At 39.6% G+C, this 26,345-nt stretch overlaps 1 protein-coding gene across 2 annotated transcripts in view; it reads left to right on the forward strand.

Annotated features, from left to right (window-relative positions):
• The window catches only part of si:ch211-51h4.2, an 86,867-nt gene that overhangs the window by 46,982 nt on the left and 13,540 nt on the right, over nt 1-26,345 (forward strand). For both annotated transcript variants that reach the window (XM_040039870.1, XM_040039871.1), the window contains 3 exons: nt 489-547; nt 4,495-4,559; nt 16,541-16,690. In XM_040039870.1, the coding sequence (XP_039895804.1) occupies nt 489-547; nt 4,495-4,559; nt 16,541-16,690 (274 nt within the window). The remainder of the gene's footprint in view (nt 1-488; nt 548-4,494; nt 4,560-16,540; nt 16,691-26,345) is intronic.

Raw genomic sequence — 26,345 nt, forward strand, 5'->3', positions numbered from 1 at the left:
CTTAATAAATGCTGTACAGCTGTCGTTAAATGTGAAGTTGAACCAAATATAGAACATAGTTTCTTTTACTGTAAAAAGTGCATTTTAAAATGGGAATCTAGAGGACCGGACTCACTTTTGGAACCAGAGGCTTCTCAATGAACTACAGCTTTTGACACTTCCAGCTTTATATTTTCTGCTTAATCTTTGAGTTGCTTGAATTTAAACTAAAGTTTCTGACAAAAAAATGTTTAAAATGCTAATAAAAGAAGGTGGGATTCATGATACCAGTATTTCCATAATTTAGTTTTGCTTCCTTACTGAGCTAATACTGTTGGGATGTTTTTATTTCAAGCAGTGATATCTGGAAACCTATTTGGGTATTTTCTGTGTCTCCCTTCTCATGTTGAATATCAACATTTTTGTGCTGTGGAACAGTAAAAAAGCCCACAGATTACAGACGGAGGTATCATATGAATGACGCGCTGCTCTGTTTTTGGTCTTGACAGGTGGGATTGTAAACGTGATGCCTCTGCTTTTCTCACAGATCTCACACAACAGAACACAGGTAAATCTAATCTTAGGACTGCACCTGGCACTACCCGCTGATCTGTGGACTCAGTGTACTGAATTCAGAAATGGCTTAGGAAGCACTGTGTTCGTATTCTTCAACATGAGTTAGTAGTAGAAAGAGAGAGCGAGAGACGGGCATCACTGTGAGAAATAAACTAGAATTTCGGAGAAGAATTAGGACTGAAAGGCTCTTACACAGGTGGTCGACCATATTATTATTCTACTGATGGCTCCTGGTATTAAGCTCCAGCACTGAAGCAGAAAGGTTTGACAACAAAGTGTTCCTTAGATTAACTAGATAATTGGAACATTTCAACTCCTTAATTAACGCTGATGCAAACAGTTTATGTAGAAATAATAAAGAAATATTAAGTTATTGTGTGACCTTACTCATCAAGCCTATTTTGCATCAGATAGAAGTGTTTGGAGTCGACCCATTGTCATAATCGGGACAAAAATTGCTCCATTATTTTATTCCTTTTAAAATTATTTCACAACACTAAGCTGTTTTACTCTGATTTTATGTTAATATATGACTTTGCATGCATCTAGATATTGGATGCACAGTAAGGTGGCCCCAGTACGGTCCAGACATATGCTTTGCAGCCCTGAAATTTTGAGATGTTACCTTCATGATGGTGAAATGCAGGTGTCTGGCACGCTCAGGTTGGACATTAAACAGCTTTGCTGGGCTTCCTTCTACAAGGGTCATGTGCCAAATGGCATATAAGAAAAAAACAGTTAAACTCATTCGCTTAAATCAAATGTTGTATTTCCAGTATCTCCTATTGAGTGTTACGAGAGGAAGGCAAACTGCCTCCAGCCGGTCTCTCTGCTGTTTAAAAGGCATGCACTGCAGATTGTGGTGGATGCAGAATAACAGTCTGCTGAGAGTTTTGCCCACTTCCATACAGAATGACGGGAAACTAGACCCCAGGTCTCAAAATAAAGAATTCTTGATAGGTATTGTTTGTGGAAGGAAAAATTCAGGTTTCTTTTTCTGTATCTCACCATTTCTGATAGGCCACTAACCCTACCTGCAGGATGGGTCAGTCTTTATTGGTCAGGTCAGAAGTAATGCTGTTAGGTCACGGCTCTTTCCCAGCCACACAGTCTAGTCTTTTATTGACCAAGCTCCTGTCTCAGACTATCATCTGGACACATGCAAAAGCATTTATTAATATAAATAAATAAGAGTAAAAGGGCTTAGTGATTAACAAAAAATAACATGAGAAATTCTATTCATTTACTACACGTCTAGAAAACCAGGTAAAGAAGATGCAGATTGATTGCTTTTTCCATTCTTCATAAGTGGAGATATGCCATATAACTTTGTTGCCATTCCAAAATCCTCCAATTGAAAATATACATAGAAAATAGAAACACACTTACTACTCTGAAATGAAAAAGTATCCTGATGTAAATATCTTCATATCACAGGGTTCCTGACTACAGGCCTGCATTTTGCTGCCGTAATGTTTCAAAGCCATTGTCAGAATAACATGGAATCTTTCATATAAACAAGCACCTGCATGACTACAGAGGCTAGCATCTATGTTGGAGTCATATAAAAAATATATATAAAAATATATAACTAACAATATTTTTGTTTTATAAAAGATCATATTGAAAGAGAAAATTAAAAAATATAAAGGTATATACATTTTTGAAGCATTTATACTGTGTTTCAACCTAAAATAACTACATTTTTAGAAATGCATGTATGGAAAAAAAATGTCATTTACTAAAATAGTTACAGTTATGCCAGAGGTGTGTATCAGCTTTTTTAAGCATGTTATTTATAAAAGCTGCCCCTTCTTAATTCATGGGTGGCAATTACATGGTTACATGCAGTTATTACATGATATTTACAGTTACAGTTAAATACATTTTAAATCAGGCCAAAAAAAGGTTTTAAAAATGAAAAATGACGTGAGGTTTTATAACAATAGGTCAATTTAAATCAAAACGAGAAGTTCTTAACCATGAGGACAGCACTAGGTAATTTAATTTTTATTTCTTGTGATACAGTAAAACTGCCATGTCACATCCACGGCCCATATACAAAGAGTCAGACCCACAAAGATGCTCTCTCTCTGCCACTGATCAGTTTGCCTAAGCATCATTTAGATGAAGTGCACGACTGGAATAGTAGCAACTAAGTTTTGCTTTTGAGGAACTCTGAGGAACTCTGAGGAACTTTGAGGATCACCTGTGCAGTTATGGAGGGTGCAACGAACACCTTGTTCGGTTGCGGTTCATACTTGGTGTCACCTATTTCGTACAAAAAAGTGTTCATGCTTTTTATGTCATTTATTAAAATTATAAATATATATTTTAACTCAAAAGTACAGTTTTTAAATTTAACCCTAACCCTTGTGCATGTTTTTTATTTTGACAGCGAATGCGCACCTGTGGACCACTTATGTGCAGCCCTGGTTATTTAGCTCATCATATTGCAGCCACAGAAATTCTTTTGTCCATGAAACCATAAAGCTGCACTTTCTTTTTGCCTTATAGTCTGATTTGTCATAACTTCTCCGTTTTGTGGTAAGCTTTTCTTTGGCTGTCACTTCTTCACCCTGACCTGTCTTATTTGGCTCAGCAGAACTGAAATGCTTTTACACGCTCACTCACATAAGCTCAGCGATTCTCTGCGCGATCAACCTCTCACATGTTTAAGCTTGCTGCGGGAGATTTCACTTGTCATGTTTGCATAGTAAGCTAACGATTAATAAGACGATGTCAGAGGAATTGGTGCACAAATTATCATCACTCACAGATCAGTGCTGTCGCTCTCTATACACAGTTCGCACGATTGCAAAGTGAAAGCAAAAAAACAAGCGCAAATTCAAACGCGACTTCAATATGTCACATATTGACAGTGGCTCACCGATGCCAATGACATAATTACCCAGCTACATTTCTGAAAGAATGCAAAAGCATTGACATATATTTTTCCTACAATAGCCCGACGGGCAGGGAAGAGATAGATTTTGGTAGCCCGACTGAAAAAATCGCTAGCTCCGGGACGTCGGGCTAGCGATATTGCAAGCCCTGTATCTGATTGAGGAATCACTCATCTTTGGAAAAGAGAGTTTATTACAGAGAAATGGCTCTTTCCAAAATAAAAGCTATACTATCCGCTTCTTCTGGGCTATATTCTCAGCAGCATAAGGAGAATCATGTGCTAACAGCTGTCTAAATGACTCGGCTAAAGTTAGTAGCATGCTTGTTGTTTTTGTCTTTGCACTAGGATGATGTCGGCGTAAATGTGCAGTCATATTCGTTGTGTTCCCACTAGTGCTTTCAGGTTAATCTCGTTGAAATGACCTTAACGCCACAACACGGCAAATCTCCGTTAACGAGCTACCGCCGATCGCTCCGTGCATGGGGCTACACGGCAAACACGTTAACGAGCTAACTGCGCTAACACACTAGTTCACACCAATGTAATTGAGCATTGCATGGCACATCCAACATACTGTTTTACTTTAGTCCATGACTCGCTTACCTTCACGGTCATACGTCACATGAAAACCAAAATAATTCCAAACGCCAGATCTGAATGTTGCAAGTAGAGCTTAACTTCTGTCTCGCTAGCTTGCCCTGCGCTCTTCCTTCTGACTATGCTGTCTGTGTTGAGCGCTCAGTGGATCTGCGCTCGACAGTGCAGCCTAGGCGGAGTAGTCGAACACAGATTCACTGAGCGCTCAACACAGACAGCATCGTCAGAAGGAAAATTGATAAAATAAATTACAAATGTTGTATTGTTCGATACATATGCGTACCGAACCGAAAGCACTGTATCGAACGGTTCAATATCGATACGAATATCGTTGCACCCCTAGTGATTACGTAGTGCAATTGTTCCACAATGTTCTCCTGTTACGCTGCTTGAGCCGGATGTTGGTTATCGTGTTCTCTTGTCTTCATCTTTAGATCCTGTGGTTTCGGAGAGCAGTGATTGGAGGTCTGACAACCTGCACTGTGCTCAACATCCTCTGGTGAGCACTTTACTTGTTATTTGATCTTTGATTCTTTATTCCTTTCCAGATATTGGTTGGCACAGTCATATCATGGTTAGAACTGTGGTCTGAAAAAGGAAGTTTTTCAGGTGCTGTGGTTTCCATTCTGACAATTATGCCAGGTTAATTGAGGATTCTAAGTTGACTGTATGTAGGCCTCTCTCTTAGCTCTGTGATGGACTGGCATCCAGTCCAGGCTCCAGGGTTCCTTGACTTGAGCACAATGTCAGTTGGGATATGGTCCAGCCATACTGCAACCTTGGAAGAATAAGAGATTAACAAAGAAGCATGGATAGACTTTCCAGTGAGTTAAGAGTTATAAGCTATAGCTCTATTTATATTTAATTATCCTTTAGCTCTTTCCCTTTCTTTTGCAGTCTATGTGGAAATAAATTGCTTTTTCAGTACTTACTAAAATGTAAGGCAAGCAATTGGCACTTTTGCTGCTTCTTAACCATTAACTATAGAAATTCTCTTCCCCCAGAAGACCATCTGGTGTATTATCACCCAGAGAGCACAACAGGGTGCTGGACTATTTCTGTGAACATTGACCACAACCTGCCCACAACCTACTCTCAACCTGGTTGAGGGTCAGGTACTATTGAGGAAGGAAACTGTGCAGGATCTTTTAGGCACAATCATCATTAAGCTTAAAGTCTTTGTCGTTTATTATAATTTTGCTAGTAGTTATAGCAAATAAGCTTTTACTGGGTAATTCTGCATAGGTAAGGAATAAGTGGCTGCAAGGCTGTCTTCCTAAGAAAGAATGAAATAGTTCAGAAAGAATGATTTAAGCCATATGCCAAATGTCAACTGTTAAAGCTGTATACGATCCAGTATGATTGACATAGGGCATTATGGCCAGATGGTCACATATGACCACTTCAGGGTCACATACGCTGGCTCTGAAGGTAGGATCCTGAGACCTTCAGCAGACGTTTGAAGAGAGCAAAGAGTAAAAGCAGCAGCAGCAAGGACGGTGGCCCAGAGTTTAAGAAGGCCATCTGGCAAAATAACCATCCACAAAGGACTCGAAATGCACCAGAGAGCACAGACCCTTCACTGTCTATTGAACCCCCACTTTGCAGCTGAAGAGTCAGGTGCATTTAGGAAGAATGTTTAGTCTGCCCGTTCCTTCTCGCGACAGAGAAACAAGCCTCAACAGGATGGAGTTTGGAGTCACACTGCACCTGGTGTATATTTAAACTGGTATTTAACTTCCCTCTACTCAGTAAATAAGTCTGTAAACATAGTGAGTAATGTAGGCAGCCACTGCGTGGTTAATTTTGTTCTTCACCCAGCACAACAGAAATATATTCTCCCAGAGTATTACCTGAGGAAATCTGGTCGTATCTCACAGTGTGTGTCATCCCGTCCATTTGTGAAAAAATGGAGAGATTTAAAGGAGCACTCTGCCAATTTCATTTTATCTGCTTGCCTTATGGGCAGTCTAGGATATAACTAAGCACTGCTGTAAAGGTCAGGATACTCCGTCTCTCCCTATTGTTTTTTTTAAATCTGCCTCTCAGGCTCATTTCTGTCCTCTTTTCTTCTATGTTTCAGTGCTTGATCGTATCTCCTGTAACGGCACATTTTCATGTGTGCTGGCACTACAGCTTAAAACAAAGTGAGGCGGGTATGCACGGCGCAAAATCAATCAAATCTGGAAATTCCGATCTGGAAATAATTGGGTTTGGCAAGGCGAACACATGTGAAACTTAAGCAAATACAATGTGTCACTGCTGCTTGAGATGCTCTCTGCACACCCATGACAAATTTCACTGAGCTACAACCCACAATTGGTTGTATCTGACCTTTGGTGTACTTTACTGATCGGCTTCTGGCAAAACAACTTGCAGCAGCTCCACACAATAAGTCTCTCTCCTCTGGGATGCTTCTCTAAGATTTATGAGCTTCAGGCAGCATTTTTTTTTCTTTTCTTTTTTTTTTTTTTTATTCTTGTTGTTTTGTGTTCAAGCTATACACCAGAATCTGAAAGCAGTGTTGCGTGGCAAAATAATGCTCTATAATAACAGGTTTTTCACAGAGGGGCTCCATTTATTGAATCATGATAACATTTCAGAGTTATTTCAAACAGGTTTGCTTTTCCTTCCACATATATAGATCCCTTTGGTCAACACACGTGCGCTGCAAAAAACCTAAACTCAGCTTATACCTTTAGTTTTATAAATGCACTTTTAGAGACCTATAGCACCTCAGCTAAGTGTTATACTTCACATGGGTACAACAGGCCTTTACATTATTTTCCGGTCGCTGCAGGTTACAGAACGCATTGTTGAACAGACAAACAAGCGTTTTCATGCAGCACTGAGGTTATTTCCTCCACCATGTTGACTTAGTATGACTCGCAGTAGACCCAAATGAGAGGAAATGCACGGTAAGAGAGTTTGCTAATGCTGATTGTTTGCAGCACTGCAAATCTTCATGCCAAGAGGCTATGTTTTAAGCGTGTGATCCCAGTTTAGTGCAGCCATTACTGGAGGTCACCACCCAACAATGTTTCTTTTGCCTACAGTCCTCTTACTGATGGGAAATAAGTCACACTGAGATTACTTTATGCAGTCTGAGGGCCTTTCTCACAGAGGTAAAGTAAATTTATTTGGTCCTTTTGCGAGAGTTCAGCTTCAGTTTGTCATGGAAAATTGTGTTCTCGAGCAGTACTATAAAACAGCTCTGACACATCAGGGCATCGACACAGCGATACAGTGCACGGTGTTATCAGGCATGGGGACGTTTGCAGTGTGTCCATCAGGCTGTGGTATCAGGATTGCTCTGGTCAGCCCACGTATGCTCAATCAGATCCGGGCAATGCGGAGGCGAGGCCAAATTTGGGGCTCGGTCTGATCGAGCTGTAATCCTGAGACATTTTTGTAGTGTAACTGGGTGCGTTGTCCTGCCAAAAGATGCCACTGCAGTCCGACTGTGCCTTTGCCGAGGGATGACACTTGGTATCTTACTGTATCAGTGACATTAATCAACACACACATATATATATTGCATCTCAAACATTAGGAATATTGTGAAAGGAGGTTTTTTTTGCATTTTATTTAATATATTTTTTTACACAAAAACTAACACATACGAGCCATTTTAGTTTTAACTTCCTAGGACCTGATATCACATTTTGGGTTGTCTAGACCAGCGGTCTCCAACCTGTTTTGCGCCACGGACCGGTTTATGCCCGACAATATTTTTCACGGACCGGCCTTTAATGTGTCGCGGATAAATACAACAAAATAAAACTAGTACCGGTACCGAAAAAAATAAGATTTATTCATAACACACGTGAAAAGACCCAGGAAAACAGAGTTAACGATAAAAACGATAACAAAATAACGCTGAAAACCGATAAAAACCCTGAAAACCATACATTTCACACCTGAGCCTCAACTCTCGCGGCCCGGTACCAAACAACTCACGGACCGGTACCGGTCCGAGGCCCGGGGGTTGGGGACCGCTGGTCTAGACCAAAATACTAAATTTAGCTCTACAAGGGCCTGATATTCACTTACGAGGGCGTTATACTGCCACTGTTCTAATGAAATTAAAAGAAATGTCCTCATATGTCATTTTTGTCAAAAACAAAAATCAGGTAAAAAATGAAAATCTGGTAAGTCTTTGTTTTTACATTCATCAGGTCCCAATCAGTTAAGTTAGGTTGCTATTTAAACAGTATAAGTACTATGTATCTGTCTAGTTTTGTACATGCAACTACACTCATGGGAAAGACTGCAGGCATAGTTATTCAGATAATGAGCATCGACACCCTCCGTGAGAAGGGTAAGCAGCGGAGGGTCATTGCTGAAAAGCCTGACTGTTTGCAAAGCGCTGCGTCGAGGTGCATTAATGGAAAGTTAAGAGGAAGGTAAAAAGATGCAAAAGCTCTCGAGGTTCCAGGATGACTGGAACTTGGAGAGAATTCTCAATTAAGTGAATGCAGTAATTTGTGTCCTTGCTTATGGTGCCACGGGGTGGCTGTAGTCAGGAGGTAGGGCAGGTCATCTGCTAATCGTAACGTTGGTGGTTCAGTCCCTGGATGCTCCAATCTGCATACTAAATGTCCATGGATAAGATACTAAACCCAACTTGCTCTCCGGATGCATCCATGAAAGTGTGAATGTTAAGCACAAAAATATGTATGAACAAGCCATACAAACTGCTTTGAATGCTCCAGGGGAGTAAAAAAACCACTATATAAGAATCAGTCCATTTGCCCTTTAGTTTTAAGAAAAACGTATTGGACGAATTAACAGTTTCCATTTAGAGACAATGGAACAAACTCTGCAGTCATTTTACTTTGAAACAGATGAAATGCTACCACAAAGATAGCGTTTTGCAAAACAAAGTTTTCAGTTTAAATGATTTGTCTCCTTTCAGGTGTGTAGCTAACTCTTTTTTGCAGTTTCTCTCACATTGAAATGAGATCTGGATAAATCATTGCCTCAAACTGATGTGGGACTTAGAAAAACAAATTAACTGAACGCGTCCTTTAAAAAGAGTTATTGCTTTCTTTAAATCCCATATGTCACTATGCTGCTGAAGGTTTAAACATTTCCCAGTATTTGAAAGCTCAGCTGGAGCTGAACTCAAAAGTTAATGTAATGCCCATGAATTGACCTTATTTGTTTCTTAAAAGCTTAAAGTCTACTTCTCTTGGTTACTATAAGTTGTGTGGTGGTAAAACGCTCTTTTACTGCACGAATGCAAATCTGCTCTCTCCCCTTTGCTCTCTTTCACCACTCTCACTTATCACACTACTTCTTTTGGGGGTCCTGTTCCTGCTTGACGTCCTGGTAAGCAATTTCCTCTGCCTCCATTTTTCAGACCATAATTTTGATTGATAATTATCGTTGGGGACATAATTCTGTTGAGCCACCCTGCAGAGTGAAAGACTAGTAGAATAAAATAGAAATGGTGTGTTGTTGGGTGCATTCGAGCGTAGCCACAACAAATGAATGGATAAATCTCTCAGAGCTGCACTCGGCACTGCCGATTCAAAGAGACCAACAGTCAGTGCCGCAGAGAGAGGAGAAAACTTGCTTGTTCGTGACTGGCTTTCTCTCTCTCTCTGCAGCTGAACTTTACGGCCTTTGGTTTCAAACAAAGAACTTGTGATTGTCTTCTGTTTCACAGTCTGCCGTTTTTGGTTTTAAAAAATCTTCAAAGACCACTCATGTCCTGAAGGATTATCAGGCTCATTTCCACCAAACTTTAAAAACCTTGACAATCCAAGTGGAAATCCACATCAGAGGCTTGATTCGGCCTTTTGGCCGGCCATGTTTATCACTAATAATAGCACACTTAGTGGGCACAACAATGCCTTGTGAGATTAAGAGTCTTAATGTGTCTGGCATCACCATTTGTGTAGTTTTTATGACTGGAAATAGCTTTATTTTATTCAGCATGATACCAAGATTAATGAAGTGTATCAGTTTGTTTATATCATAATTGAGATATTAGTGTAGTTTGAATTGTTGCAGAAATATAATGATTATTTCAGAGAAATTTCACCAGTTCTCAAATATATGTTAAAGAACAGATGGTTCCAAATAATATGCTGAGTCATGACTAAGGTGCACTGAGGCATTTTCAGGTGTGCTGTGACATTTTCTGACAACCATATGTTATTATCACAATACATGACTGCACAAAAACTCATTTATTTACTAACTGCATCAGTTCTCTTAACCTGAGTATGTCATCTTTGGAGAGTCCTTGGCTAATGCTAACATTATACCAAGAGAGTTAAAGAGATTCTTGGTAATCGAATATTCCCTCTGAGACAAACTACTTCAGAAGAGTGCTGCATCTGAACAGACAGACAGTATTTCTGTTTAGGCAGTATGAAAATACCTGACCAGCTGATGGAGGTCATCTAGAGCCTCATCCCATGATGTCACTCGTGCAAAAAGTGTCATGCTAGGTCCAGATGTTGCAAATGGGCTTTTAAATGTGCCGTCATCTAACAATTAAATCCAAAGAATGATAGCATGCCAGATGGCATAGAGGCTATTTTTGGCTATAATGAATACAAATAGGACTTGGGCACCAAAGTTTAATAACCAGTGCTATAGCATATTGACATATTATAATATTAACAATTCTTCCTTATTAGATCTTGTGATTTATGTCTAGAGCTGATGCACAAATCTTTGCAGTGGGTCAGTGCAGAGTCGGATAATATTTTTCAGACTTGTGGCGCATGTGCTGACAATGGGAAACCCAAAATTCAACTGTTACTCGATCATACTGCAGCTGTCCCCACCAGATATCACTTTGTAGCTGATGTTTGGTTGCTAGCTACCAGGCTCTGGTTGCCAGGGTAACCATCTAATGTATTTACTGGGGGTCCATCATATGCCAATCACTGATATACTGCCCTTTGAATGCTAGTCTTATCAATCGCTCACCTTAGGGTCACTTCTTGGACCCACGTGACTCTGAATGACTTTCTATGTGCTGCCATAGATTGCTTCCAGTGTGGACACAGATTAATACTCTCAGAACTGTATGGTGTTTTATGGATCAGGTTTTCATGCACTCAGTTCCAGGTTTAAAAGCAGAGATGCTAGAACAGCTTGTTTCAAACAGCGGATAGACTGAGGGGTTGCCTTGTATGAGATTTTATTTTTTTTTATAAAGATTACTTTGAACTGTAAATCATATTAAGCTACTCTAGTAGACAAAGATTAACAAAAATATGGAGCTATAAATGAGCAAATAACTTGTGGTCCCTTTTATTCACAAAGCTTTTGGATCGACTCATTCTTTGTGAAACAGCTGCATTTTCAGACTGACAGCTCATTAAAAGGTTCCTAGCTGAGACGGTTGCCTTGGGCTGTGGTTGAAATTAGAGTAACATGACAGTATAAACGTTGTCATGTGTGGCACAGTCACACAGTGACTTGTTAGCACAGATGTAACATCTTACACCCTAATTTGCAGCATGTAATTTGCAAACTTGACAGATTCAAAAGGTTGGTACAGCAATCATATATTTGATAATTCAAATGAAATAATAATTTATGTAGGCAATTCTATTTAGTTCCTGTAAAATCACATATCCTAATTAGAACAAAGGGAAATGCTGTGTGCATTTAATTGTAAAAGTTTAAAAGGTGATTTGATGAATTGCAATAGAATCCTCATGTTTACATTTTTCTTCCTGTGCAAAAACAACTGTTGGTAACTTGGTTTAAAATTCAGATTTTTGTCAACAAGGATAATCAAATACGTTGAGAATATGTATAGCCGTGATGAAATAGCGCTTACTATATATAATTCATGATAAATCTAAAAAAAAAAAAAACCCAGACATACAGTTTTGCATTGTTGGTTTGATGTAATGAAATTTAATGTGCTTACATTTTTGCATTTTTGGCCGACAACAGGATCGCATTATCTCATCTCCCTTCTCCTGTCACTACTGCGCAAAATTTGTTTGCAAATTATGTCAGAGGCTCTTTGAATCATTTGATGATTGGTTGTCACACCAGCATCAGGTCAGAATTTCCTGAGAGCAAGATTAAGCGAAGGACTTCACAGGCATCACCGAGCTGCGACTGGTGCATCGGAAGGAATATTTCAAGGGGACAAACAGTGTGCATCGTGATCCTCCACCTTGTCCTTTAGAGAAGTCCTGCTTCAGCTGAAAGGGACTACATTCACATGTAATGTATTACCTTTCATATTAGGAGGAAAGTGTGGTATTTTCTGCCAATTACCCACAAAATAACGGAACGCTATGAGATCAGTGATACACAAACAGCAGAAGCGTCCAGTGAGCTTATTTTACCTCAGAAGTTGACTCTGCTCTATCCTTGGAGTCCTCAGAGGAAGAGATTAATATTATCAGTGTGTACACTAAGCTCGTTTTCCCTCTTCACTTTTGCTTTAAAAGGACAGAGAACATTAATCGCTCTGCGGCCCATTAAGTTCTGCTGAAAAATCCAACACACCTGTTTAAATATTTTGTGAATTCCCAGCTCCTCAGTGTGCCATTACTTGTTCTGAATATTAAGAAATAAGATCTTTATTGCACACAAATACGTCTCATTGCTGTGTGCTTTTGGAATTTCATGCTATTCAGTTTCTCTCTGAGTCTTATTCTCTTAAGGTTGATTTTTACGAATGACTTTAATGCCCTTTTAGAGCATGGAAGCTGAGAAGTGTAATGTAGTTTTCTTTTCTGATGACTCCTCTGCTGCAGTAGAAAAGTACATTGAAAATTTCAGGAGTATTGATTACTAATGCATTAAACTTGATGCCTTTTTGCTTCTCATACATGTTTTTATTTTTGTTGCTTTTTTTTTGATTTCTACTCGTGTGTAAAACATCTGTTATCTCTCTTTAATCCCCCTAGAAGCTCTTCTAACTTTTAACCTTACCGTTCATTCTTCCTCCAATCACAGTGATGCTGATGATGGTTTCCAGTATTGATATATTTCCCTCAGGCAGTGACCACAAGAGTGCTGAGTCATCTTGGATGATTGAATCCAGCTTGGCTAATCTAATTCTCTTGTGGCTTCGAAGAACTGAACCGTGCAGATTAGCGTAACTAGCTCATCTTGGGTCACACAATTGATCTTGGATTTTTTTAAGCGACACGCAGTCCCCAGCACATGATGACAGTCCCCATTTCTGCAGATATTATAGCTTTATTTCTGTGCACTGAGAGAAGCTGGTGATGTGAAATCCATTTTTATGTAGAGACTCCGATATAAACTATTTTAATTAAGCATTACTGAACCAGTAGATTTCTTTAAAGGGATCAAATATTAATGTTTAATGTGGTTAAATCAGGAATGCCAGTATATTGATCCATATATTAATTTGAGTGATTGTTACTGTTGTCCACAGCAGCTTTATACTGCATAAAAAGTTTCTCTTACTTGGTCCCCGCAGCATTTTGAAGGCAGCGTGACTCACGTCCATAAATCTGCAGCATTGCCACGCCAGAGGGTAGTGCTATTTTGCACAGCAATCCACCGTGCTTACATTGATTAAATCGTATGCAGTGGCACACGGTAGCTGCAAAAAGCATTATATAATTCTGCACACATCAGACAATGCAGTTTTAGTTTTACGCCAGATGTAGCAGGATTCAAACCGCATACACAAAGGCTCAAATGTGAAACGAGCCTTTGTTCTTTTTGGCCGGTGGTGGTTTTCACCTTGGAAATCTCCCATGGGTGCCATTTTTGCCTGGACTTTTTCTGATTGTTGAATTATGAACTCTGTTCTTAACAAAGGCAAGTGAGGCCTTCAGTTCTTTCAGCGATGTTCTTTTGTGACCTCCTGGATGAGTCATTGGTGTGCTCTTAGAGCTGGCCTCTCCTGGGATGGTTCACCACTGTTCCAAGTTTCTCTATTTGTGGATAATGACTCTCCCTGTGGTTTGATGGAGTCACAAAGCCTTAGATTTAGCTTTTCCACACTGATAGATGTCAGTGGCTTTAATATGATGCTTGTTTAGATCTTTTAGCCAACTTTAGTTTATCTGACAGATTTTGTTTAAGTGATTTGTTGATTCTACAGGTTTGATGGTTCTCACTCCGGATCTGTCTAATGAAATTGAACTAAGTGTTTCGAAAATTTTGGTAAATCGCAGTTATTTCAATCAGAAATTAACAAGGGATTTCTATATGTTTAATACTTTAACAACCAGGTTTGGTGGCCAGATCAAGCCTTAATACAACATAAGAGAGTTATAATACAACTCCTCCCTTATCCAATTATCATCAAGCAGGGAAATTGGCTATAGAGACCAAACGTTTTGCAGCGGGCTATAAGCATACTGGAAAATTTAACATGGGAGTTCCTGGAGACCGACTTGCTTTTGGAGCAAGCATAAATTGGCAATTTCAGTTTTTCAGACTTTTTTTTTTTTTTAGTTTGTTTGTTGTCATCTTGTTTAAAACATGAGCAAAAGAAGAATTATTTATAATTATAACAATTAAAGAATTAATCCCGGCACATTGTTGTCAAATAAATTGCTTCATTAATATTTATAATAACTAAAAAAAGATTACTTTGGGGGGAAGAAGCCAGATAAAATAAAACAAACTGCTAAATTTACACACGAGAACTTGTGTTTCTTTTCAGAATAAGCTATGCTTTTGAAACTCTGTCCCAACCTATCGAGCAGCAGGAGTTTCAGCAGGGGGCACGACTCCAAGGCTGTGCAGTACAGAACCCAGCAGACAAGCTGCACAGAGAGATCCTATACACATAATGCACAAGGAAATAGATGCCCTTGTCAAGTATAGCAATGGGAAACTAGCACAACAGCAGCCTGTGGTGTTGGAGAGAGTAAATTATCAACACACCCAGTAACGGTGTTGTCTAGCAGTTGGATGAAAATAGTATAACTAGCTGTTATGTGTGTAGAATAATATCATGAGAGGCTTTGTCAGGTTTTAAAGATCACCTCATTTTCTTGATGTATTGCTCTGCCAACTAAAATGAGGCTTCGCCACTGCTTAATATGTATCAATAATTAAAATGATATCAGTCTTTGTGATAAATTTGTAATTAATTCATTCATTCATGCTGTCTACTACTTTTAAAGTCTACAGAGGATACAAAGTCTCTGTTTCCAACTCAGACTCGGGGTTGGTTTCATTTTCCAAAGGATAGAAATTAAGCTACGGTTAGAAGTACGACTGCTATCGTTGTCAGGGAATGCAGACTTTTGGACGCTCGCGCAGTTACAGTGAGGAGATTTCCAAGATCCAAGGCTGCTGTTCTCTACTAATGCAACTGCCAGTCACAATATGCATTGTGTATATATCTATTAATATATCAGTTATCAAAAGAGAGTTTTCTGAAGTGTTAAATATTATAATATAGCAATTTTATGTTTCCAATAATTAGCCTAGTAGAAAAAAATTCTCAAGTTTTTGACCTTTCTTCTTATTATTATTATTATTATTTACATTATTCTATTGTTTTCAGGTAGCAGGATGACAGTCAGGTGTGAGTGTGTGCCCTGGTTTATGTAAAGATCAGGGATCAGCCCAGTGTCTGAGCTTCACAACATTGTTTTAGGAAGTGAATCATGAACAAAGAAGATCTCCATGGACCTCAAAAAAGGCTTATTGATGTTCAGCAGCAGTCAAACAGACAGACTACAAATGAAGGAAATGAAGAACATTGCTTCACCCGACTGGAGTGTCCAGTGTTCCCTCACAGAGCACGGTGTCTAATAGTGTGAAAGGTCACATGGGAACCCAGGATAACGTCTAAGCAGCTTCTCACATTGTGTACATGTTCATGAATGAGAAGTTTACTAACACTAAAGGATGAATCAGAAGGCTGTTTGAACCGGGAGCTTATCCCATCTGTAAAACGTGGTGGCCGCATTATGACTGTTTGAGACGGTTATAATTAATCTGCACCAGGGCGGGTAATCATCGATAGAATATTACTGCAAATTTATAAAGAATGAAGCAACATCTGTTCATGAACTGAACATTAAGAGAAAGTGGGTGATGCTGAATTTAAAAAAAAAAAAAAAAAAGCATCAGCATACAAGTTGTTTTACCAAAAAATGATCAAAGAAGCAAGATGATGTTTTGGAAAGCCCGAGTCAAAGTCCTGACCTTCTTCCAGCAGCCTGAAACAAGCAATTCACGTGATGAAACTAACAAACATCCCAGAGCTGAATGTGTTCTGATAATTCAAATGTACAAGTCCTCCAAGCTGGTGTGTAGGACTGTTCAACAGTTTTCCTACATTTTAAGGTTTGCATACATTTGCTTCTTGCACAGTAATAGAAATACTACTCGGCTAACAAACCACTGAGTTTTTTCATATATATGCTTTTAGGATTTGTGTGTAATTGTAATATTTAATTCAAATTTAAAGAAGTCACAGACCATCAAGCACTAATGTACATACCCTTTATTAATATGACAGGGTTTTGTTGTGTGTGTTAGGTGCTGGGCAGTGCTGGAAATTGTCCCGCAGACATCATTCCCAGAGAGGAGGATGACACCGGAAACAACAACCAGGCCTGACTACAGCAGCCCCTCTGGTCCTCCATCCTCAGTCTCCTCACAGAAATACTCTAACATCTCGCTAGAAGAGTGAGTCTGTACTTAAAGTGCTTACCTCTCCTGTTCTGTCTTTCCATCTTTAGCCACAAGCCTGACACTTATGGTTGTAACCTTTGAATAAATATGTGCTAATATGTAAAGCAGGGTTTCAAATCTGTCCTAAACAGCTGTTTGGAAGTTTCTTTATCAAGAAAAAGCTCTTTGCTCACTGTTATCTGCATGTTCATGTGTAAACCTATTGCTCGGGTTTTGCAAAATTTGTCTGCTCACTGCAGAACCACTAGATCACTTGTTTCAAATACAGGCCAATCGTTTAGTATTCACTTTAGAAACAGCAGGTGTTGGACACTCAGTCGAGGTTCAGTTTGTGCGAGTGTTGTTTCTTCAGTGGGTGTCGTTCTCGCTGTCATGAAATCTCTTTTTTGTGTGTTGGATACTGGAATGAAACAAAGACACAAATTTTCTATAAAAATCCAAAGGAAGTGGTGTCCATGCTTGTGCCTTGCCTCAGTGCATCTTTGATTTCCATCTTGCTAATATTAGCTTAGAAAAAGGGCTCTCATCAGGATGCAAGGAACACTCAGATTTCCCACTCATGTTGGCTTGAATATTGACGGTTGATTCATAGACCTTGAGAAACAATAGCTGAGAAAGAGTTAAGAGTAGTTAGAAATAGATATGAACAGGGGTTAAAGTGGGCCATGGGATGGTTTTGTTCTCACCTTCACTTAATAAGCAATTATAACAATGTGTGATAACTGTGCTGTCAGAAATCACAAAAGATTTAAGAGAGGATAGCAGAAGAAGATAAGAGATCACATTCAAAGGTAGCAAGTGACATCCGATCAGCTGGTAATTTAAAGCTTACCTATGTAACGTCCTGATTTATGTTGGATTTTTTCATTCAGAGTGTGGATCTGGACAGGTGTTGCTGAAGTTAATTCAAACTTGGAAGTGATTATGAAGGTTATACTGACAGCAGGTGCAGGCTTAACTGGGCAGTTTGCAGTACTGTGGTACAGCTCATAGTGATGAACTGCACTCCAGCCACAGTTCAAATGCTTGTTAATGAGCTAATAACATGGCAGAAACCTAATGCGTTTAGAATACCAGCAGAAGACCACACTTGGTGGCACTCTATCAGCTGACAACGGCAAACTGAGCTTGCAGTTCACACAGGCTCACCATAATTGGACAACAGAAGGTTGGAAAAATGGTGTCTGGTCTGATTAGTCTTGATTTTGCTTCAGCATTCAGATGGAGGGGTCAGAATTTGGTGTAAACAACATGAAAGCATGGATCCATCCTGCTTTGTATCAACAGTTCGGGCTGGTGGTGGAGGAGGATATTTTCTATGCAATGCTAATACTAACCGAGCATCGTGTAAACACAACAGTCAGATTATTGCTGCTTATCATGTCCATCCCTTTGTGACCACAGTGTTTTTCACCAGCAAAGATGAAGGTGAAGTATAACTTTGAAGGAAAGACGCTTTTAAAAATATGATTTGGAACGCAGCTAAGAACATCTGCCTGTATATTGTAGAATGTTGGTGGCTAAAGCAACGTAGAGTAGCAAACCTCAAAACCAGCACCGGTCAGGTGGTCATAGCCTTCACATAAAGGGAGCAAATGTACCGGAGCTCACAATAATGATTGTTCGAGTCAGTTAACCTTGAGGCATTGCTACTTGGAAGTTCTGGTCCCCACCTCCCAAATCCCACTCTAATCCCAGCATATGAAGCACTGAGAGACAGACTCAGTGGACAGTATGTAAATCTGGATATTGAAGGGCATAAATGCCACACCTTGAAAGGAGAGAACCAGAGGATAGCAGATATTCCAGATTAAATGTCCTGTGTTATCTGTAGTAGAATAACAGTGTCAAATAGCAGTCATATCAGGTCAGCCTTTAAATAATTTGGCAGGTATGAAGCTCTTTTTATGCCATTACATTATCCACACCCATTCTGAGATCATCAAAAAATGGCACCAGATTTCCATTTCTGATACTAAGTTGGCTTTTTGTCATCAACATTGTACAGTATGCCATTTCGTTGATGGCCAAGTTTGACAGTGATGATACATCAGCAGAGAATTGTGTGAATATGTGCAATTAGCAGCTCTTGTACTGAATATGTAATTATTTCAAAGCATCTTTGAATTGTAATCGCTCCCTGGCTCAGGCTTTCCCTTTCCATTAAATCCTCTTTCATTACACTGATTTGCAGAACAACCATTTTTCATTCTGATTGCTTGGCATGAATTTTTATTTCTGTGTTATTCTTTTCCCCCCTACCCGTCTCTGCTCATTGTTCATCTCTTTAAAAAAAAAAAAAAAAGGAAAGGAAAAAAAACAGAGCTCCTGTGACCCACATGGCTGAGACAACCTCAGTGACAGGTACCTGCACTTCTGCCTTTGCAGAGCTTTTCTATGCCAACAGTGCCCCCTAGTGGCTTTTTATAAATCATCTATTAAGATCACATGGTTGTTTATACTGTTCCAAATCCCAGTCCTCTAACCTTGTTCCCCTCATCTGTTGAGTCTTTCAGAGCAGCTTTGTGCTTTTAAAGCCATGGTGGAATGAAGGATGGAATATAAACGATAAAAGTAAGGACAGAGGATTTTGCAGCCTTGTCGCTAGTCTCATGTGTCACTGGGATCAGAAACTACTGTTTGCTTTTAGACTGTTGCAATTAGACAAAAAACGATTTGGGAGTCTTGGAAAGTCAAAGTAAAGGTGATTGGAGAACATTTGTCCATCTGGAAAATGTTGGAAGGCTCACCTGAGGTGCTGGGCTGTTGATAAGTCTGCCTTTATCAAGTCCTTGGCTCGCTCATCAAAGGATGTGCATGCTGGAAGTGTCCATGCAAACACAGAAAGTTTCCATGCATCCTTCACCTTTAGTTGTGCTTTGTGCTTTATATATATTTATGTATATGAAAACGGCACCTTCAGTGACTTATGCTGTCGATACATCCCTTTGAATGTTCCAATGGCCTTGCTGTTGGGGAAGTTTCACCTTGATAATCGTGGGCTTTGTTGAAATTTGTTGACAACTGACTCCTCAGTTTAGATTTGTTGCCACTATGAAGTTAAAAAGAGCTTTCACAACTGACTTGCCCCTAAATTAACAAATAAAAACAGCATTATAAGCTATAAAATCCGTACCTTTGTGTGAACAACCACTTCAATGTAATTCCTAATTGTTCTAAAATAGCTTAGCAAACTGCAAATGGATATTGGTCTTGATCTAATAGTAGAAATAAGATATAAGGTGATTTCTTGCTTAAAGAAATGTTTACTCTGTGTTATGAATGAAAACACATCTGCTCATCTGTTCATAGTGGTTATGATTTACTTTCAGTTTGGTAAAAGTCTGTTTTAAACATCATTTGTTGGTTTGTCTCTGTCAGGACGACAACCTGATGATTGCTTCTTTTTCACCCAAAGTAGTGCCAAGGCCTAGCCTGACATGTATTTCCACTCAAAGGTTTGGTGCCAATGCTAAAAAACTGGTAGCATTATGATGCCACAAAGTTGGAACCACTGTTGTTAGTCGCTTTGGGCCATATTCATTGCATTAATATATTCATTTCCATTCATGCTTTAGAGCATGTCTTGTGTTGGGCTATATGTGGGATTTCTCACAGCAGTGGAACCTGCAGTCCGAGCCTTCAGCCGTGGGTTTCTTGAACAGGATGTCAGGGTTGGGTAGAGGGAGGCTTTAGAGCAGGCTGTATTTAGACTCACTCAGTTGCAAATGGTGAAATAAGTAAAAATATGTACCCCATCTATGAATCTGTGGGGGGGAAAAAATAGTTGGTCAGAAAACAATTTCAAATCAGAGTTTAAAATGGTTGTGACAGTTGCCTTTGGCAGCATAGTACACACTGCATCTTTCATACTTTACAAGGTCAGAACATGAAAACAAGCCCCGCGTGCCTGTGAGTGCTGTAAATGGATCCCTGTTCATTGGGATGGATGTGCCTGAGTCTTGCATGCTTTCATTCAGATGAGTACAAGCGTCAGTTAAGCCAGCTTGGCACTTTGTGCAGAAAAAAAAAAGCTTCCCTCAGAGGTAAAACAAGCAGGTCAGCACCTTTCCTCAACCACCTGCCATCAAAGTACAGCAAGAGGTCATGGTCGTCTGCACCCATTTCCATGCATATTTCTATATAAAGCTGGAATTAATGCTCCAGGTTAATTAGAAAGTTGACTCCTAATTTGAGACCTGCTCACTGAGGCTGCAGGAAGTTTAATTGTATTATTTTACATTCTTGTTCGGGTTGAGGCAAACCAATACATCTCATCTAAATTTTAACATGTTTGAAATTGCTAAACGAACTAAAAACAAAATAATAAATCTACCTATCTTAATAACTATCTATCTATCTTAATATCTGATTGGTGATTGGTTGGGCTAACAAAGGAGTCCAATCAATCACCAATCCAATCAACCAGAAATTTCACACAGCTGGTTATAAATTGGCCAAAGGACACATTCAGCCTTTGCTCGTCACATCTGGCTTCAACAGTCAAGATGACAAAGTTGAAATTCTAATCTTGATACTTGAGTGGGTGAAATCAGAGGGCTACGACAACCTTTTATACCGTCTATGATTTATACTGTGGCTCCAGAAAAAGATGGGTGGTGAAAATGCCAACTTGGCTGCTCTGCAACTACATAAAACACAGACAAATTGTCCACTGGAGAAACAAAGGCTGCAGAAAGCTGTGGCCCTCACCCTGTTTCAAAACTGTCCTCATCCTTGACTTGGATCACAGACTGTGCATGTGTTGATGTCACAGTTTATTTAGAAATTGTCCCCCATTTGGTTGTGTGTGCTGCGACTCTGTGTATCTGAAAAGTGGAACATTTGTCATCAGTCCTGAAGCTTGTTTCCTTTCACAGAATTTGCTCAAAGTGAGAAACAAAAGCTGTTCCCCGACTGTCTAAGGCTTATTAGCTTTGGCGATTTGAAACACCACAAATGATGCACGGTGCGTCGTCTTTGCTGTTGCTTGTCCTTCTAATTAGCTTTGTCTCCCTTATCCCCCCGCTGTGACTCAGTATGTCTCAACCAAGAGTTTCAAAACTGGCTGCGCAGCCACTGCAGTAAGACTACAGAGGAAGAAGAAGAAGAAAGTGAAAGGAATTAGAAAGTAAGGCAGATGTGAGTTATTGTGCTGTAATGCCAGGATGTTGCTAATTTAAGGCAATACGTTAAGTCATACTCTAAGAAAAGGCAACAATAATCTGTGTTCATCAAATATCACATGACTATGTAAAGTTTCACCAGTAAACTGAGTTTTCTGGATCATTTTGCTTTAGATTAACCTGATTCCAAAGCATTTTTAAAATTATGTGAAGCCCAGCTAAATGAACATGGAATGGTGTTTACTTTAGCGCTCAAACATTTTTAAGTTTCGTTCCGGCATCAGAAAAGGCATCCAGTATAAAAGTCTGCCACGTCAAACATGCAGAGCTAGCTGCTGTGGTGACCCCTTGTGGTATTGCAACAGTCAAAGTAGGTTCTTCTTCTTTGATCAGCCTTTATTGAATATTTGTTTTTTACATTCTGCATGGGAGCAGTGTGGATTCAAATTCCTGAGATCACACAATGACAAATCTATTTTTGGGATAACCTGTTCACATCATAATAGAAAGCTTATTTGGCTTTGTCCTAGATGCCCAGGCGTTAGTTGGTTGGGTATAAAAAGCCAAAACTAATGTCTAATAAATTATAATCTGCATGAAAGCTATGAAGCTATGCAGCAGATTTCTGGTGGGTTTTTTTTCTCTGGACAGTGTTAAATTTGTAATATTTTTATCATCCTCATTGGTATAAAAGGATGCAGCGAGGTGCAGATCAGTGTTGTCAATCACCGATGAAAATCCATCAGGCTTTATGCATAAGAGACACGTCTCTAGTTATATTTGCCTGTTTTTAAATTAAAAATTAAAAACTGCTGTTAGGTAAAATTTGACTTTCATGAAGACTTTGATACAAATGAAAATCATTTATTTTAATTTGCTTAAAAGAAATACATCTTTGCAAAATAATTTTGCGACACCACAATCAAACAAAAACATGAAACTCGGACTCGCTGTCAAAACAGGCGTAAGATATTCTGTGTTTGACTTAGAAGATTTGTTGTGTTAAGAGAACACATCGATTTTGATAATGACGCTCAGGCTGAAAATATTATTATCGCTGCTTTCGTTGACCTTGATATTTAAAAGCTCGTGCTCTTTGCTGGTGCACGTGCACGTGTTTTTGAGTCGCTCCATGCTTTGTCTGGTGTTCACTGAGTTTAGCAGATGCTGCAGTGCAGCTGATGACCCTACCAGTAAGTTGATGTCATCAGGAAAGCAGAGGTTGTTGAAGGTGGCTTCTGACTAGCACTCCTACGTCACCTGTTACATCCAAGGCCAGTGTCATAATGTTCTCAGTGGAAATAAGACTGTGCTGAATTCAAAACATTCTGCAAGTGTGACGTGAGGATTCTCAAAATAACTAATGCGAACTGCCTTTCTGACACATCAACTGTTTGTCTTTTTTTTTTTTTGTTTCTTTTGCATGCGACTCTCTCCTCATGGTTCCTTTTCATTTATATGACAGGGACTGGTTGCAGCAGACTGGTACAAACTGATAATCATCCCAGCACACTATTTTTGTCATGGGTGACGCTCGGCTCTGTTTTGGCAGTATGATCATTTCATCTGCCTGCATTAATTAAAAAAAAAAAAATCCTTGTAGATCCTTTTTGTTTTCTCAGAACATGCAGTCAAGGAACTAATTCTCCTTAGTTTTCAGAGTTCCTGTAAGCGGTGGTGTCACTGTTGACTTTCAATACACGGGGAAAATTCTCTTGCAAAGCCATATTTTAAAGTTTTTCTGAACAAAATGTGTATATTTTGTTTTTGGAGGTTTGGGGTTTGTTTTTTGTTTTTTTACCTCTTCATTGCTTTTTAATGCCTACCTTGTAGCCTTCAGATAGTTGTTTAGCCTCATAGCAGTTTTTCTAGATGGCTGTAGCCATTTTCTTTTTCTTTTAAGTCTTGCAACCCCTCAATTGTCACACACATCACAGTACAGCAAACGGGGAGAGATGTGAAACAGATACTCGGGCTCCTGTTCTGAAAAGTGAGGGTATCCCTGAACTGTCAGTCTGCAGCAGTACCGGTCAATTCGCTGTTAATTGTATGTTTGGAAGAGGGGCAGCAGTTCAATCCCACGAGGGCAAAAAACAGCAAACATACCAATGCACTACCAATAAAGACGGGAGCGTCTGGGGCACAGAGAGCTGCTGTGGGAAATCTGAAGCAACCAATTATAGAGCAGCCACGGGTCACCTGCTTACCAAAGCTTAAAGACCTACACACACACACACACACACACACACACACACACACACACACACACACACACACACACACACACACACACACACACTGCTGCCCTCTGCCCCTCACATAGGAGGTAAACTAATGAACACAAAGATAAATCATAGTTTAAAAACAATCTGCAATAAAATAATGAACTGGCCACTGGGTACACAGTGCGATTAGTCATAATTTATTTTTAACATGTTTAAGTAGTGTTTCTTCTCCGGATAATTAAGAGGGGGGGAAGCATCCCACATTAACCAGCTTGTACTGACAATCCTCCACAGACACACAGTGAGAGAGAGCCTCTTGTAATAAAGCAGCCAGCTTCACTACAGCACAGTAACACACACTGGAAGTCTGCCAAAGGGCCATAAATGTGTTTCTAGTGACTGTCAAAGCTCCAAAACTCCTGTGTTTTCAGTAAAGAAAAGGACGCTCTAGCAGCAGCTTCCCGTAGCTGTTAAGAAGCTCTGTCTCTGTGCATGCTACACTTGAGCAGCAGTCAGTCCCCAGTGTTGCCTGATCATTCACACTGTACTTGTTAAGTGGCCACAAAGCCGCCTCCTTTAGTGACACTGCTGAATCACTTCTTTCCATTTTTAAAAAATGCTTTAAGTGAGAATTCTACCTAAGCAACAGGACACGACAGAAGTGATAAATTCACTTCAATTTTATTTATATAGAACCAAATCACAACAGTCATCTCAAGGCACTTGATGTTGAAAAAACAATTATACATAATAAATATAGAAAACTCCAACTATGACATGACCTGCTATGAGCAAGCACATGGTGACAGTGGGAAGGAAAAACTCCCTTTTAACAGGAAGAAACCTCCAGTGGAACCAGACTCATGAAGGGGCCGCCATCTGCGACTGGTTGGGGGTAAGGGGAGAGAGACAAGACATAAGACACACTGTGGAAGACACCCAGAAATTAATGATTAAATGCACAGTGCTGTTCAAACACATGTGAAAATGTAAAAGAGGTGATTGAAGACGACACTCGGTGCATCATCGGAAGGCCCCAGCAGTCTAAGCCTATTGCAGCGATTCAGGGTCACCCAATCCAGGACTAACTATATGCTTTATCAAAGAGGAAAGTTTTAAGCCCAGTCTTAAAGATAAATAGTTTGTCTTGCAAATCCGTACTGGGAGCTGGTTCCACAGGAGAGGGGCATGACAACTGAAGACTCTGCCTCCCATTCTACTCTTTAATAAATATCCTAGGAACAACAAGTAAGCCTGCAGTCAGAGAAAAGAGTGTACTGTTTGAGTGATATGGTAGTATATGGTCTTTAAGCTAAGGTTCTAATTATTCAAGACTTCGTCTGTGAGGAAAAGGATTTTATATTCAATTCTGGATTTATTTGGGAGCCAATATAGTGACAAATATGCTCTTATTTTGGTCCCTGTCAGTCTCACTGCGGCATTTTGGATCAACTGAAGGCTTTTTATGTTTTTAAAACAACCTGATAATAATGAATAACAATAGTCCAGCCTGGAAGTAGTAAATGCTTGAACTAGTTGAACTAGTTCCATCAGCATCATTCTGAGATAGGATGTCACAATGTTTCTGGAAGCCAGTAACACAGTAATAATCTGGTTAGACACTATGGTTCTAAGATTTTTAGGGCTGGAGAACCTCAACATTTAACATCGCCGAAACATTCAGTACTCCAACATTCAGCTGCTGATGTTTGCCTGCATCAAAGGAAAAATATGAATGAGAGAGAGACAACTGGAAGTTTATTTTCAGCATGAAGCGAAAGATGTTTTGGCCCAATCAGCCAGAGAACATCAAATCATGGTTAAGCTTTCTCATACAACAGTGACTGTTTCGTCAAGCTTTTTTCAGCTGCATCCTTAAGCACTGCCATGCTGTGGATCATCTGCCTCTGTGTCTCCTTATCCCTAGCATCCTCCTCTATCACAGCAACTGTGAGCATGTTCTCCTTCACTACATCCTTGAACCTCCGTTACATGGCAGCTCCATATTCAATATTCTTTGTTCAGTATATCCACTATCGTTCCTTACAGCCATCTCAGCCTGCCCTCCCTAACTTTATCTCCAAGATTCCTTGTTTTACATAGCAGTCCAAAATCCAAAGACTTTACTGTCATGTCTGCCACAAAAGAACAGAAGTTTATGTAGGTTTATGTGTTTTCTTCATAAAATCCCAACTTATGATTTCAGTCTTATTTGGTTCTAGGTTTCTTTTAATAGACTGAGGTTTTTAAAAGGTCTTTAGAGTCATTGATTGAATTTACAAATGTGGCAGGAACCCT

Source organism: Simochromis diagramma, unplaced genomic scaffold (genome assembly GCF_900408965.1).
Source record: "Simochromis diagramma unplaced genomic scaffold, fSimDia1.1 OVJJ01000026.1, whole genome shotgun sequence".
NCBI classification, from domain to species: domain Eukaryota; kingdom Metazoa; phylum Chordata; class Actinopteri; order Cichliformes; family Cichlidae; genus Simochromis; species Simochromis diagramma.